The 17,091-nt window shown below is 37.5% G+C and overlaps 1 protein-coding gene across 47 annotated transcripts in view; it reads right to left on the bottom strand.

The window, feature by feature from the left end:
• Positions 1-1,722: 1,722 nt before the first annotated feature.
• Positions 1,723-17,091, bottom strand: part of MAP2 (microtubule associated protein 2) — a 278,235-nt gene continuing 262,866 nt past the window's right edge. For 24 of the 47 annotated variants that reach the window (XM_082466888.1, XM_082466889.1, XM_082466917.1 and 21 more), the window contains 4 exons: positions 11,698-11,790; positions 9,661-9,742; positions 5,827-5,939; positions 1,723-5,608 (listed from right to left, as the gene is read on the bottom strand). In XM_082466888.1, the coding sequence (XP_082323014.1) occupies positions 5,393-5,608; positions 5,827-5,939; positions 9,661-9,742; positions 11,698-11,790 (504 nt within the window). In that variant the 3' untranslated portion in view covers positions 1,723-5,392. The remainder of the gene's footprint in view (positions 5,609-5,826; positions 5,940-9,660; positions 9,743-11,697; positions 11,791-17,091) is intronic. The other 23 variants (XM_082466924.1, XM_082466891.1, XM_082466897.1 and 20 more) reach the window with 1 other exon arrangement.

The following is a 17,091-nucleotide window of genomic DNA, read 5'->3' as shown; positions in this document are numbered from 1 at the left end:
AATCAACTATACTTCAATTAGCAAAAAACAAAAAGACTTTCATCGTGATTCCTGCTACCAAATGTCTTAATACCTTGTGGTTTAAAGACTTCCTTTAGGAAGTATAACACAGATGCTAATCTTAAAAAATTATTAAAGAAAAACTCTAATGATCTTGGCTATATTGTTCCAACTCTGTATTATTACCAAAGGAAGAGTAAACAGAAGGTGATGACACTATTGGTAGAAGTAGGTTTCAGTGAAGTGAGAACATGAGTCTGGAAAACCTTCAGTACAAAAGTAATTCTTCCACCAGTCACACGTTTCTACCACTTGAAAACTAACCTCTTCGACATCGGAGTTGGTGACGTTGTCTCAAACAGTTTTAGGGGTGATTTTTACCTGTAAGCGGTCTGCCACGGAGCTCTTTCTCCTTAAACGCGTTAGCAGCGACTGGATGAGCTGACGCTTCTCAAGCTTTAACGTGCAGATGAAAGCACCTACGGGAATGTTGTAAATTGGCCTGGGCGGAGCCTGAGGATTTGCATTTGGAACAAGCTCCCAGGTGAAGCTGGGCACAATCTAAGCAGCAAGGAGCTAAAGGATGAATAAAGATAGAGAGTAGGGCTTGTGGATGTCGAGGATGTCTGTTTTCACAGCCTACACAGCACTGATTTCTCTCTCTTCTGGCAGTAGCAGCCTCACTTGACTTTGGAGGAAATAGTTTCTCTCCATGGTTAGTTTATGGAGTTCAGACGAGGCCACTTCTCCCTTTACTCTCCACCTACCCCAACCACCTGCGATAGAGTTAGGTCTGTGACCCACCCTTGCCAATCAGCACAAGTGAGCAGGTGACCCATATAATGCAATGATTTTCAGACCCTGGATTTTGGCTAGTGCTGTTGGGAAAGAGGCTTTCTTTGGGAGGCTGTGAAGCCTGGAGCTCCCAGGGATCATCAGGAGGGGGGTGCCTGCCTGAGGATGAAGCCAACATAGAGGAAGCAGAACTAAAATTTGGAAAAAGAAAAATTCCTGATGACATCTTTTGAGAGCCTAGATCCAGAGTTGAAGAAAGAAAGTCTTTTCTATTTTATAATTTAAAAAAAAAATTATTTATTTATTTATTTTTGGCTGCACTGGGTCTTCATTGCTGCGCGCAGGCCCCCTCCAGCTGCCGGGAGCGGTGGCCTCTCCTGCCGCGGAGCACAGGCTCCAGGTGCACGGGCTTCAGCAGTCGTAGCACGCCGGCTCAGTGCTTGTGGCTCGTGGGCTCCAGAGCGCAGGGTCAGTAGTTGTGGCGCAGGGGCCCAGTTGCTCCGCGGCATGTGGGATCTCCCGGACCAGGACTCGAACCCGTGTCCCCTGCATTGGCAGGCGGACTCCCAACCACTGCGCCACCAGGGAAGCCTCAAGAAAGAGTCTAAATGACATTTCTTGAGTGCCTGGATACATCCTTGACTGAGGCAGATACTCCTGCCTAGTTGGATAGTTGATCCAATAAATTTGTTTTTATGCTTAGGCCAATTCGAGTTTCTGTCACTTGCAACAGATAGCATCCTGCTAATACAGTAGCGACAGGGCCGGACACATAGTAGGCATTCAGCAGATAACTGAATGCCTTCTCTTCATAATTTTTCTTTGGTTGGATTGAGCAATTTATATTAGATTAGATTAGATTAGATCATATTATATTATATATTATGGTTTTTTTCCAGAGAAGAAGAAACAATCTGAAACTATCAGTTAGGTGACAAGCAACTTTATTTTGCAAAACAATCACTATACAGCAACAAATACATTTGCAAATTTTGCTTGAAAAACATGAACTAACTACAACCAGCCATTGAAGAAATGCCTTTCTATGGTAACAGGCTCTAGAATTATCAGAAGAAAGAAACCCCCACAGATTTGTAGCGGCATGTTGGAACCTTGGAATCCCAGCATACAGAGTATAACTTTTTGTTGATTTTTTTTCTTTTTGCTAAAGTTGAAGTAGATCTTCATGATTGACATTTTAAGAGTCTAAAAATAAGCTTTTTCCTGCTAGGGACTTGGCCTCAACCTACATACCCAGGCTAAAAATCCTAGGTGTTAGAAAACAAACATCAGTGCTGATTTTAGCACATCAGTCTTTGAAGGAATGTCTAGAATTTGCCTTTCCAAGCCATGGATCTATCTTTTCTGGCCACTTAGACCATGAATAGTTTATTTTCCTCCTTTCTGTGGCATGAAGAATAGGAGAAAATACTATACTTGCAGCTATGTCAGAATCAACCACATTGAGCTTATTTCTTTAATAATATTGACATGATATTATATTTTGGCTGATGATCCCATTTCCTGCTCTATAACCATATGAGTGTGTGGAGAAGGTCAGCTACCATCAGTACATTTTTCCATTTAACCAAGTTCTCTCTTCAGCCTTCTTCAGCTATACCTAGTTAGTGTTACACAGGTGTCTTGCTTGTGGGTGGGATTTTAGCCCATCACCCTGCTGGAACTCAGCAGGAGAATCCAGAGAGAGTTGGTTCCTAAATGAACATGGCCTTTGAGACTCATCATGAACTCGGATCTCTCCTGCATCATTGTAAGGTACCCAATTATTGGTTGCAGGTGACCCAGAGAGAGTGAGTGGGCCTTTTAACTCTTCACAGCTCTGGATTACTTATGTTTCCTTAAACAGGTTCTCAAAGGCTAAAGCCAGAGAGAAACTGGCATTAATAGATCTAGAATTGGAACTATGAAGCCTTAATTTCTAGATCAGCGTATGGATGTCCCCACAAGAGTGGTGTTCAAAAAGCTTAATTTGTGTCGTTAATCTTGAGTGTAAAGGCAAGATGGGTTCCACCCCTTATCCCCATAAGAAGACATTTAGCCTGTGTTTCTTTCTTTTACTTGTACAAATTATCAGGTTCATTTTGTTAACTTTTTATAAAGAATTGTATTTCCATACGAAGCAAGGGCATTTATTCATTATAATTTTGCTGTGATTTGAAGTAAACATTTGTTTTAATGCCAAATCTAATAACTTGGTACTTTATATAATCTTTATTTTAGACACGTATTTGTAAGAAACAATTTTAATATGTAGATCATGTTTACTTATTCTTAATGCTTATAAACAATTTAAACCAGGTTGAAAAAAAATACTTGTTTCACAGGTTAAAACTGTTGTAACCAGCTGTTAACTTCAGCTTTAATCACTATCTAACACTACCAAACACATAAGAAAATACTGTTAAGTCTCCACACTCCTATTCTTTCTTCTCCTATTTTCTGGTGCATTTCAAGGGAAGCTGATGAATAAAATGCCCAGATGGGACAAATCAAACCTCACAGCAACAATTAGGCAGAAAACAGACACATCCACAGTCCTATCAGTCATTTCTAAATCTTTGTCCTATAAAATAACTGATCTATAAATAGTTTCAGAAATGTTTGCCTACGTAAAACCTCTTAGTTGAGAATGAATGGTGCACTTTTGCTCCTAGAGTTTCTTTTACGGAAGTCGCATTGGTTGTAATTTCCAACGGGTCACAAAATGGCACCCGCGTCTCTGTCTTTGCATCCCTTGGCTTCTTTCTTAGATGCTACTATACTAGCTTGTTGCCTCAGTCCATGTTCACTATTTCCTCCTTTATATTCGAGAACTGATTTGGCTCAAAGGAATCAAACGCCTACTGGACCATTTGCCTTTAACTGTTCAGATCCAGCCTACCATCCCTGAGCAAGAAAAAGAACAGATAAAATACTAAAAAGCATCCATCTAGCCTGGTAACCCACTGCCTTATTCAGGCTATTGACTATTTCATTGCTTATTCATACATCTAAGATGAATGATTTGTAAAGTGAATTAATTAATAGGTTTGTGATTTCTAGACCGTATCTAAAGTCAGAATGGTATTATCTACTGATAAATAATAGTGTTCCTTTACAGAGTACAATGTTGGAGTTATGAAAAACCTGATTTAGATATCTGCATCTCCAATGTTTTATAGCTATAGCTTCTCAAAATACCGTATTTTTCCCTTCTGATCAAGGGATCTTTGGGTATGGAGGTCAAACATTTTCTATAAGAGAATTTAATAAACAGGTACTATTTGGAAGAATGGGATAACATGCCCCCAAATCCCACTGTTAGTTTCAACTTTAGCAAATGGAAAAAAAAAAAAAAGAAAAAGAAATCTTAAGAAGTCTGTTTCATGAATGATTACAGGAATAAAACCCAAACTATCCTGTGATTCAAAATAAGATAAATCCATAATCTTACACCAACAATCTGTAAACCCTTTTATGTATAACTGGACCCACCCCCACAAACTCCATGTTGGTGAAAGCAAAGAAAAACAAATTTTTTCTAGCATCACGGGAGAGACTTGGGAGAGACTTGTATCTGGCACTAAAACAGGGTTACAGCTTTGAGTTGTTACAGAAAGCAACTTCATGCTAAAACTTTTTGTCTTTTTAAACTTTTTTTTAATAGGGAAAGAACCCTGCTAACACCTACTTTCACATACTTAAAACTGCAACACCAAAGGGTGCAGGAGACACAGATGCTGTGAATAAGGAAGTATAATATTCAAGTATATGAGGAAGTATCACAAATGGCCACAGAGAAATATATATATATATTTATATCTATAATACTGTATCAAACAGATGGAAAGGGGGTGTGAAACTGGTAGTGTGTACACAAATCTAGCTGATCAACCAACGTTCTAATCAGACACGAGTCCACCCTAATGAAAGTGCTTCTTTCCTAAGAGATGCACTTTAGACCACTTCCTCAACCACAGCTCAAATGCTTCGTAACTATTTTTTAATTAGTTAAATAATTTATTGGATTGACTTATACTCTGATATAATTATCCAGGTCCCAAATGTTAATAACTTAATTGAATCTTTCTTCCCATTTATACAAAATAACGCTTTAAAAAAAACTTATTTCTTACATGCTCTTCCCTTCCTGCAATCAGACTCCTTGATTTAATTTAACCTGTAATAAGTTACAATGGGCAGCTTTTTATCTTTTCACCCAGCAACAAAATAGTGAAATGAGCAGCTTGGATTTTAACAAGGCCTTTCAGGATGTAGTGGATAGCCTTCAGGCACATGAAAGGTAGAAATGCAATTTTTAAAATAATAATACTCCATGCAAAACAGAGCAGAGCAAAAATAATTGTCCAATTGTACTCATGTAAAGCCAGTATCTTCCTGTTACAAATGGAAATCAAGTCAATTTCTGCATATACTATTCTTTTTTTTAATATAAAATTGTAACAATTACTACATTTTGGGAATGAGATTATTTCTTTTATGGTTTGTAAAGAATGAATATAACACCTGCTCAGAGCCCACTCCTGCCAAGAGCTCATGCCTAAATAGTATTACTTCAATGCTAAACGAGAAATATTCACAAGCCCTGCTTAGCGAGTGCGGCAGTGACATCCTCGGCCAGGGTGGCAAGCTGGGGGGATTCGAGCAGGTTGATGCTTCCAGAAGAGGAGACGTTGCTGAGTCGTCGGGGGGATGCCACGCTGGATCTGCCTGGGGACTGCGTAATGATCTCAGCCCCGTGGTCCACACGGGCCTTAGCATGCTCTCTGAAGTTCAACTTTTGGCTGTCAATCTGTTTAAGACAAGCATCAGTCCTCGTTAACTCAAGCATCTTAACTGTCGCTTAGCTCTTTCTCTATATCCCAGAGCTGATGTTCATGTCACTTCTATTCAGCTCTACCATCCCTACTTCTAGATGTCCGGGCCTTCAATTTGGGACCCATTTTGATGAAGAGTATTTCAGAAGGATTTTTTAAAAAGGCAAGATCGGCTCACGATCTTGTTTCTTACCTTGACATTACCACCTCCAGGTACGTGGTGAGCATTGTCAAGTGAACCAACTTTAGCCTGGGCCTTTTCTTTGAAATCCAGTTTCACACTCTCAATTTTCACACGCCCACCACCTACGTAGGAGAGGAGAAAGGCTTTTAAATGCCTTGCTAAAATTAAATCTTATATTTGTGGTGACTAGTTCCCCAAAATGATTATAGTAGATAGACCATGGCAAACGACAAACTTAATGAACTCTACTATCCCTCCGACCATGGATGTGAAAGGAATCTTTTAGAATTTCTAGTCTATACCATTTTCCCCACACCATCTACGGTAGTGACATACTTTTTGTACCATTACGTGGATTGCTCTACATGTTAATTCCTTTCTCCTCTACTCATGTCTAACCTAAAATATCAGAGGGGTTTTTCTTATCTATGTGATAAAAACTCTAAAAATGACACAATGAAAATATCCTATGTAACCTTTCTCAAACTTGGCACATTTAGTCTCTTATTTCTAAGGGAGCAAACTAAATTGCAATGAAGCTCTTCTTTATTTTTCTTAATGGTAATAGGTCACTTGTTCAAAGAACTATTAGGCTAGCAATGGAGTGCATGTGGGTAATAATACCATTTGTCAATTTTCAGCATTGATAGCTTGACTGATGAAACTGGAGTCAGGGGCTAAGTTGATTAAGAGCTTCCATTTTAATTAGCAGATGGAGTGATAGGAAGAGACTCTTAGGAGAGCCCATTCTTTTCCAGATGCCATAGGACGAATGTGACTCTGACTTTGATCTGATAATACTGAGACTGAGTTTTGACCATGCCATTTCCTTAAATGCTAATTAGTCTGAAACTCGAGGATCTGCTGATAGATGAGAGTGCCATGAGCCACCCTTCTGTGGCACTCCCCATTTCTGCACACCTTTCTCAGGCTTATGAATGCAAGGAGTTCTACATTGAGTAGGTATCTGTTGTCCTTTAGCCTGTTCTTGAGCCTGTCTGCTGATGTCTTTGACCTGGAAGGAAGCTGGATTAGACACCTTTACCTGTCTCCACCTAAGAGATTAGCTTTGACTTGCATTATTAACTTGGTTTTGGCTCTATGCATTTTTTTGGAAGGCCAGTGGTAAGCCATGTGACCCTCTACTATCATTGCATCTCTCTTGGGGATTTTGATTTGGGAAAAATACCTGAGGGACTCTATGGAAACATGGAAAAGATTTTTCAGTTTTGGACTCTTGATGCTTATTTATCTCTGTAGACGAGAGAAAGGTCTGTTAAAACTTTACAGGTCTCTTAGGCCTGTGGTGTTTTTCTCATGTGATACCTGGACATTTATATTAACACCCAATTACCTGGCCAGGGGCCTCTTGAAATTGTATGGTGTTACTGGATTAAATTTTGAAGATTCATTCATTCTCCTCCTGAAGGCTTAGGATGTGCATGATGTTATTTAACTCATGCTTACAGAAGACATGTAGTTGTCCTTCCCTCAAAAGATGCATAACTGCAGGAGTGCTATCCTTCCAACATTTTACTTGGCCCCATGGGTCTCACTTGTTGGTTGTTACAGGATTAGTGTGATTCATAAAACATAATTATATTGGTTAGAGTCTAGAAGATGTTGAGCTTTCAGCTACATGAGATCAGCTTTCTTAGGATCTTACTTTTCTATTTTTTGGTGGCCTCTGATAGAAATTGCCTTTTCAAGTTTTCTTTTATGTTATATATTGTGTATATATAAAACCTTGTTAAAATTTTTTTGAACTGTATTTTGAGAGAGAGAGAAAAAAAAATAACAATGTAACATTGATCCAAAATATATTCAGAAAAGGAAGATTGAGAAGTCTATTTCTGTTGAAGTCCTACTAGGTATTTTTACGTAACTCTTAGAGAAGCCCATTTGAATTGAGACATCTCTGCCTTTGGTTCTGAAAAATTCTGGCCCCATCAGAAGCAGTAACTGCAGAAGACTATAATCCCCATCAAGCTTCATATGCCCCAAAGTGAAGTCGACAAGACCGGATATTTCAATTTGTGGCTCCAGGTGTCAAATTGTTTCCTTTATTTTCTCCTTAGATATTCCACAATCCAAAGTAACTTTGTGAAAAGCTTGCTGTTGTCAAGGATCATTGTGTTAATACATCTTTATGAACTTAGTCATCTGGTTCATTTATTACGAAGTAAGAGCTAGATTTAGAAAAAGGTGGGAGTCCATGACAATAGCCTTTTATGACCAGTAAAACATACACAGAATATTTTCTTATCTATATAAGATTTTTCTGTGCATCTAGACCCCAGGTGAATTTAACTAAATGTATACTTACTGTCTGGAATGAAAGACTCCAATATTGTCTTTTGTATTCTGGAAGAAAGTAGGCAGTGTAGCCAAATACTTCCATCATACTGTTGACACAGTACAAAGTCAACTAAATGTCTGTAGACTTAAGTAATAGATGGGGGGTTGTGAAGATACCCACATGGGAACATATCCCTGCTGTTTCCTAAATGACAGAGAGCTAATTCCAGGGTAGCAATTCTGAAACCAGGAATGGAGATTCCTTACTCGTAGTTTCTAACTCCTTGACTTGCCTTATGAACACCCTTTGCCAAAGCGAAGCCCGATTTCTAGATATGCTTCCAATTCATTTATCTATTTTGAAACGTATCCTATCTACCTTTGTTTTTCAACTAATAAATTCTTCTTAATAATCTCCTGGTCAGAAATCTCACTGGGCTCAATTGTTCTTATACCTTGTTTTGATAACATTTGAGACAATGATTAATGGGAATAACCTATTACCTGGTTTAATTAAGATGCCAAGCATAGACGGTTAAAACCAATTGCTTCCTCTTGTCTGTCAATGGTATATATAAATTGTGTCAAAATGTTCTCAAGAAAATTTACAAATTTGACAGTTGTCCATTATTTACATATGCATGGAGGTGGAACTTAGCAAAAACATAATACATGATACTCAGAAAAAATGACTCATAATACATTAGAGGGAATTAAAGAGGGAAAAATCCCCAGCAAGATGAGTAGAAGTTCTACCTTAGAGCATCAGTCTTATGAGATATTCTAGAAAAACAAGAAGTCCATGGTCAAATAAGTTGGGGGAAACATTGCATTCTGAGGATTCACAATACTTATTGACGTGGATCTGAGAAATTCAGCAGAAAAGTTAATTTCTTCAGCTTTGCTTAAGCATAATCCTTTTTTCACATAATGTAGAAAAACAATTTCTTGAAAAATCTTTGGAAATGCTTCTTTCAGTGCATGTATTATGTATAAATACATGGCCCAATGTATTTTATAGACTATATATTTCCAACGAGCTCCAACATGCATGTTGAGTACATAGAGATAAACCCATCTTATGTACCTTTTAATTTTTATTTATTTATTTTATTTTATTTTTGTGACTTTTTCTCTTTTTTTTGTACCTTTTAATTTTTTTTTTTAAACATCTTTATTGAAGTATAATTGCTTTACAATGGTGTGTTAGTTTCTGCTTTATAACAAAGTGAATCAGTTATACATATACATATGTTCTCATATCTCTTCCCTCTTGCATCTCCCTCCCTCCCACCCTCCCCATGTACCTTTTAATTTTTAACATGTCCTATGATACGTGGCCTGTTTGTGGTAACTAAGTTTACTTGTCCAAGTGAAGATGCCTTGAAATTTCTAATTTAAATTTCTATTAATAAAAGCATGAAGTATCAGGATTTGGAAAAGTCCTTCCAATTAGATATTTCATTCACAGCAACACAAATTTTGCTTGTCAATTTCTTGAATCCAATCTAATATCTCTCAGACTACTAAAAAGTACTGATTTACCTGGCCTGTGGCGGATGTTTTTCAGAGAGCCGCATTTGGATGTCACGTGGCTTAGGTCTATCTTCTTGGTGACAATCTGTACCTGTGTGAACCACATAAAATGTGCTTAAAATAGTTTAGACATAAACAACCCCAAGATCATACATCAAATCTAGAAACATATCCAAACTCACAACATACAACAACATATACACACAAATGGGAAAGCACAATTTTCCATAGATCCTCCCATATGTTTGGTTGGAAAGAAAAACCAAAGTGAAGGAAAATCCTAGAATAGAAGATTTTATTAGCAGAAAACAGATCATGCCACAAGGGGATAGAAACACCTGGATTCATAAGGCAAGCTTCCACCCAGAGAATGAAGCCACATCGTGTCAAACCTTTCCATAAGCAAAGAGCCAAGTGAAGAGAGAAATCATTCTTTAAAAAGTGATTTTTACATAAAAGTGACCAACTTTGCTCATAGAAACAAGAAGCCCAACACTGCTTTAAGATAACAAGAAGAAGAAAGCTCTAAACATGCTTTTCTAAAATACGATCGTCATGCCTTGGCTAAATGGAATTTTTATTGCACACCAAATTATCAATATAAAATGACAGCATTTTTTCTTCTTTGTGTCTTATTGAAATTATTTCATCTCCCAATATTTGAAACAGTGCTCTCCAAGTGTGGTTCCTGGTCCATTTGCATCAGAAATACATGGGAATTACTTAATTGAACACTGGAAATGGCGTCAGGGAATCTGCACATTTGAACAAGTGATTCTTCTCTAGCGGAAGACTACTGTTTTGGAGGTTGGAAGCTCCCCTACTTACTTTAGAGATCATTAGTTACCTCAATTTATCCTTTTCCATGTAGGTGTTTTGACAGGCAGCACCCGTAGTAGAGGGCAGCTGGGTCTACCCTCTGATACCCTCAAATTATTTACTAGGACCAAGATTGCTTCTGTGAGAGTACCACGTGGTGTGTGCTTACAGTCAGGGCAACAGGAAGGAGGGCAACCTTGTCAGTGTAAATGCTGAGCCTGAGGCTTAGCCCTGCACTCTGGAAAGAGCCCAGAAAACCTTGCTGTGGTCCTCCCACATGGCGTATTTTCACGCCCAGTGCAGCTACTTTGAACATCAGGTGACAGCTCCTGCTAGAAGGCACTTGTTTGTCTCTCCTTTCACTGTCTGACTCCATCTCTGCCCAGTTGAGGAGCAAGGAACCAAGAGTTATTAGACAGGTGAGAATTCCGGATTTGATAATCTATAAATTACTTGGGTCACAGATGGCCAGAATCTGAAGTTTAGATGACAGGATCTGTAGTATAGAGAGTCACCCAGTTCGCCTTTTTTGTTATTCTAATTTTACAAAGAACCATGCTTTCTTTAGCTTGAGTTTGCCTGTTTCAACTCTTCCTCAACTACATTTGAGAAACATGGATTCATCTTTCCCTGCCTCTCATAGGATATTATTTTCACTCAATTTAAGAGACAGGAAAAAATCCCATCAAGACAGAGTATACTGGGACTTGAATCTTTTCATTGAATTACAGACGAGCCATGCTTCACCAGTTTTGTGTTATTCCAAATGATATCCCAACTCTTATGAATAATGAAGCACAAAGTATTGACGTTATACAGTTTGGGTACTTTCAAGTACATCAGTCTTTGCCTCAAGAGTAACTTAAATGGAGCTAGAAAAGTGTGTGCACAGCTGACTTTTGCAGGGGAGTAGAGACAGCATGAGAAAATACCTTGAAGCCAAAGGCCAGCAAACAAATTGGCAAGTGAAGTGGGTTTTCCATCTCCCTGAAAACCATGGTGTACCCCATTGAAAAAGCAAGAAATTCACCAGTGATCTTAGAGGGAAGGATGGGAAGCCCATCACCAAAACTGCAAGGCTGACAAGCTCCCAAACCAGGGGGACGTGTGGAGCAGCAACAAGAAGGGGGGAGCGTGTTGGGAGGGACGCAGGAAAGGAGACGCAGTGCCTGCTGTGCAGATGGCTCCACACAATCAGGACGGCTCCTAACAGAAGCTTCTACTTACATTTCCGCCCCCAGCAGAATGTTTGATGTTATCCTTGGAACCACATCTGGACTGAACCTTGCTAAAATCAATCTTCTTGTTTAAAATCCTAACCTAAAAGGAATTGGAAGTAACTTCACTGTGCATTTTTCTTTCATTATGCTGGGTATAGGGAACCAGAAATGGGTAGCACCAAAGAGGCTCCAAACTCCCTTCCAGCTACGTAATCATTGAAGAGAAAAAACTAACACTGAAACTGAAGAGCAGATCTATCATATGAATATGAGCCCCTTTTCTCCTGCACCCCCAAGGGCCAAATGCTTGAGAGCCTTAGATATCCCAGCTGTAGGCTGCTATAATCTGGAAACAATATAGGAAAAGAAAAATAAAACTTGAATTTTCTGTGAGGAGGAGGCTTCTGATATTGTGGGCGACGCTGGGACTCAGGTCCACTCTGTGGAAGGTCCAGTAGTGTAGTTCAGCCCAGGATCCTGAAGGATACACCAGTGCCCCCTCCCCCCCCAATCCCTACGGTGTTACCCATCACAATTGTGAATCACCTGGTACGCTTGACTTGACTACGATTGGTCCACGTAGAACACGTGAGGTTCACATTGGTCTGGCTGAATGCTACAGGTGAGGGTTCTCATTCATCCAGGGGAAGAAGCCCTGGTTTCCCAAGACGGTCAACAAGGAGGCTCTGGGCCTTCTCTGCTGAAAGGATTTATGATTCCCTCGCTGGTTTGGCTTGGTAGCCTTTTGAAAGGCCTCTCTCTCTGACAACTGCTCATAAATAGCCGTTATTCTTGGATTTGGTGTGAAAGCATTATTTACATTTTTAGAGGGGAGAAAACCAAGGACCATTAGTTAGCTGACTTGTACTGAGTCGTGAACAGGTAGTCCAGGCCTTGGTTGGGCCCAACAGGTTTGAGGTTAGGTGTTCTATTTCTATTTTCAGGAAGTCCAGTACTCACCTTGAAGGCAATAGCAAATCCAGATAATAGCAAATCCAGATCTGGAAAGATATTACTCTGGTGAAATGTAATGTGCAAAGTAATAACTCTTGTAGCTTCTTTCATGTGTTTTTGAATTGTGCATGTTTTGGAGGGCCAACAAGCAATGTAAGAATGGAAAGAAAGGTTTATTTTTGTTTGTTTTATTTTACTTTGGCTACAACTACCCCCCAATAGCTAAAGAGAAATCACGTATTTAGTGCTTTAGGGGACAATTTATCCTTTTACATATGAAAAAAAAAAGCTTAATAAAATTACCCTAGATATACAGCTGTCTCTAAGAATGGTATCACATCTCTTGGTATTCGCAAAAAAGAGTAAAAAATTCAAAAGCACGTTGAATCCTGACTATTTTTAACTAGACAAAGCTTAAATTGCAGCATCTGCCTAACATTGACAAGACAGCTTGTTCCTTACAGGGAAGTATCATCGACAGCTCTCATCGGCAGCCCAAGGGAAGGGCCTCTCGTCAAAATCTGAATTCAGAAGACATGATGATTGGGTCACTCTTTAGGGCATAATAAAAATTCCTATTAAAAAAAGGGGGGCTATCACAGAGTCTATATCTAACCATACGTGTAGTTGCACTGTAAGAGTTTCACATAAATTGTAGATGCAGATAATGAAGTTAGTAAGGGCCACTACATTTCAAACCTCACAGGTAAGTTATTTTTAGAAAGCAAATAATTTTGATTTGTTATTTCTAATAATAATACTTTAAATTATTCTCCATAAGGATCTATTTATTTTGGCAATGAAATAGAATTCATCTAAGCCATTTTTCTAATCCTTGGGGATATACAGAGTCTCATATTTCATTTACAAATTTTAATTTAGAGATCATAAGAGTACCAATCAAGTGACTCATTACCAAGCGATCAAAAGCCAAATGTTAAATCTGACTCATTTGTTGCAAAAATGGAAATTCCAAATTCAGTTACATAAATTTGTTTGACTCTAACTTTTAATTAATTGTCTGACAATTTTTATGATTTCCAAAACAAATGATTCAAACCCAAAGGGGACACATTGCCTGCATTATTTAGAGATGATTCAAATCTTAAATTCTAAAACTTCAAGGCCAACTTCAAAGTTGATTTTCCTGAGAATCATAGATTTTCTAGTGAAAAAACTAGCTGGCCTTTTTTGATGGTAGACTATATTAACCCATGTTTGCTCAATTTGACATGCATTAATAGCACATTCTTTACATATTTCCATAATTGCAAAAACTTCATAGTATATCGCTTTTGTCTAAAATGAGGCAAAGTACGACATTCATTTTGCTTAATGGTTGAGTGGACAGAAATAAAACCACTCTGGGCAATGAATGTTTGATGTTCAGTAAGTTTTACACTCTAGCTTGACAACTTGTATCTGAGCCATGTGACTCACATTTATGCCTTAGCAAAATTACAAAATATTTCATGCCAAATATCTCTAGGATCATTGGCAAATAACACCTTAGAGAGTTAATTCCACAAATACTGGCAGTCCTCAGAAACCATCCCATAAAATAGAAAAATAGATGACTGCTGTGAAGGATAAGGCTTTATTTCAGATTAGTTTTTTTTATCAGAGAGTTGAGTTTAACTTTCTGTTCTCTGTGGATAGATTGAAATAAAAACTACTTTCTTTGGGAAGAAATTTTCATTGGACTTTGTTTTCCTAAAGCTTATGTCAAGAAAAATTATTTTAACATCTTAGAGACTGCCTAGAAAAAATATAATGAACTTCTGTTTTACAAATGAACTAATTTTCTATTTAAATGATATGAAGGAAAAATTATTTGAATAATCATTATCCAACATTAACTCTAAATCACACTTTAATCTTTGTTAATTTCTTTCAATCAAAATTTTTACTTGCTCTATTAATGCAAAGAATATGACAACCTTTCCTTCTGCATACTTCATAGCGGAAGTGAAACGTATTATTGTATCAATCAACTGGATCATCCTCCTAAAACTCTGCCTTATTCAAAATTCTACCAAACTCCCTATTTCCTATTAAATGCAACAAAACTTTTAGCCAGGCAACCAGGGTTTGTAGCAATTCTGACTTTTGAGTCCTCTCTTAATACTTTACATTTCATCCAGACTGTATTCTGGTCCATATTAAGGGCCTTGTTACATTTTCAGGTTCACCCCCATGCTTTCTTCATGTTATTATCTCTTGACAGAATGCCCTCTTTCCAAGTTTAGTCTGGAACAGATCATCCTTCAAGGCTCAGCCAAATGAGTCCCTCCAAGTGGGAGGCTGGCAAAAAAGGATTTTACTCTCATGGGCATACATTGATTACTTGTATGCACACACCACTGATTTTTCATTCATATAAGGATCTTATAAGCATGAAGAGTTATAAAGAATAGGTTAATGTAATTGAATAATTAATCAGAGTTATTTAATTTTAATTTAAATTAATTCTATGTATTCCTCTACAATGCTAGGAAAGAACAGAATAGTTACTTTCTGGATATTCTTGATGTGACTCTAGTTGAATTTTACCATAATGGTTCAATTGAAGCTATCTGCCACTGTACTCTCTCTGCATATAAGTTTAATTGTTCCTTTAGAGAAATGAGCTTTTTGTTTCCCCCCCCAATATGGGGTTACTCTAAGAAAGGGCAGGAATACAAAATGCAGGCTATGCCTGTAGACAGGAAAAGATCTCTCTTACTAGAGATTAGTTGGAAATATGAAACATGAAAAATGAAAGAAAATACAATCCTAACACAGTTTTTAGTAAAACAGTTTATAAACCAGAGGCATTAATCACAGTGTCAACTTGGATTTCTTGAGCAACAGAAACTTTATTTTTTTTGACACTCTCTGCTGCTGTTTATTTAAGTAAAAATATTCCCATGTCAGCTCAAGATAGCAAGATATGGAAAGTAATTGGGAGTCCAAAAGTTTGGATTCTGTTCTCAGCTCCTTTACAATCTGGTACTAGGTCCTTCAGGTATCTTCTCGGTATGAACCTCAATTACAAGAAATTTCTTTCTTTCTCCATCCAAGGTTGTCTTAGAAAGAAATTCTTTTTGAAAGGTAGTGGACGGTGACACTCAACTGACTTCCCTTCAACATTATAGGGGATTAAGCTTTTCCTTTGGGTTTGCATCATTTCTCAGGAATGCTTACGAAGCTTTTCTTTATACTTGTATTATAAAAACATTTTTCTGTCTTTCCCAAAAGTATTTCCTATTCCATAGCATTCAATTTTAATGAAAACTATTTATCTAGCCTCTATAGAGTCCAGAGGTATCATATATTAAAACAAAAATATTATTATATCATATATTCCTGAAGATTGAAAGTTCTCTGGAACAGATGATGTTTTTCAAACATTCATCTGTTAACAACCCTGTGCTCTGGTCAAAATGCATACAGGTATACAAACATTATAGTCCATTCTGAATTTTAATTAACTCTACCAACACTGATCAATAACTTCTTCAAAACTAAGTATATAAATATAAACAACAAGTATATTTCAATACACATTTAAATAGAAATAATAGTTTATGTCAAAACATACAATTCCACAGATCTCTAAGGAAAAGAATATGGAAGAGGGCCTATTCAGGCATCAGCCCAATTTTCCTGTGCAGACTGTCAAAAAGCACAGAAGGTAAAACCTTGTTGAGAAACCTTGGGGTGAATGCATAATGCTGAAAAATTTGGAAAGAACTTTTTGGTGAAACAGACATTGAGTTTAGCCATTAGAACCACTGTTAAATATTTTAAGTGGTCTGTCCATAGGCACTGGAAGGAAAGTTATGAATATAGCAGTCATTGTGACTCATGAGAATTAACAGATAATGAGCTTTATCAAGCTCATATGCCAAAATCTTGACATTACATTTTTTTCTTTAGTTTAAAATTTTAAGATATTTTAAGGAATACTGGACCAAGTTGGTAAGAAAGTAACTTTTTGAGAGTCTGTTCAGTTGTTTGAAAACAACCTGAGATTCAGTGCTGTTCCCATGTCCTTGCTTGGTTTGTAAATGAACAGCAAACAAAAAGAGACTCTACAGGCCGCAACTTTGTAAACCCAAAGTAAGAATTTTTCCATAGTTTTTAATAATTAATATTTATGAAGCTTAGCTCGATAACTTTTCATTACCTTCATTAGAAAAGATACTTGAATTACAGTTATAAAATTCTATTGCATAAAGACAGGGTCCCTGATCTCAAGGAGCTTTCATTTTGAGATAATGATGAATTTGATAGCAAAAATATGCCTTGTAATGTATTTTGGTGAACAGTTTTTCTTCATGCTGGGTTGTATTTTACAGTTAATGGGGTATTTTATTACACTTCTTATTTAGCATTTATTTGGAGGCCTAAGGAGATGGAAAGAATGGCTTGGAAAAAACTTAAAATTAAATAAAGGCAGGGC

This window comes from Balaenoptera physalus (genome assembly GCF_965194825.1).
Source record: "Balaenoptera physalus genome assembly, chromosome: 6".
NCBI classification, from domain to species: domain Eukaryota; kingdom Metazoa; phylum Chordata; class Mammalia; order Artiodactyla; family Balaenopteridae; genus Balaenoptera; species Balaenoptera physalus.
The sequence above is the reverse complement of the archived record's forward strand: the minus strand, read 5'-3'. Positions and strand labels throughout refer to the sequence as shown.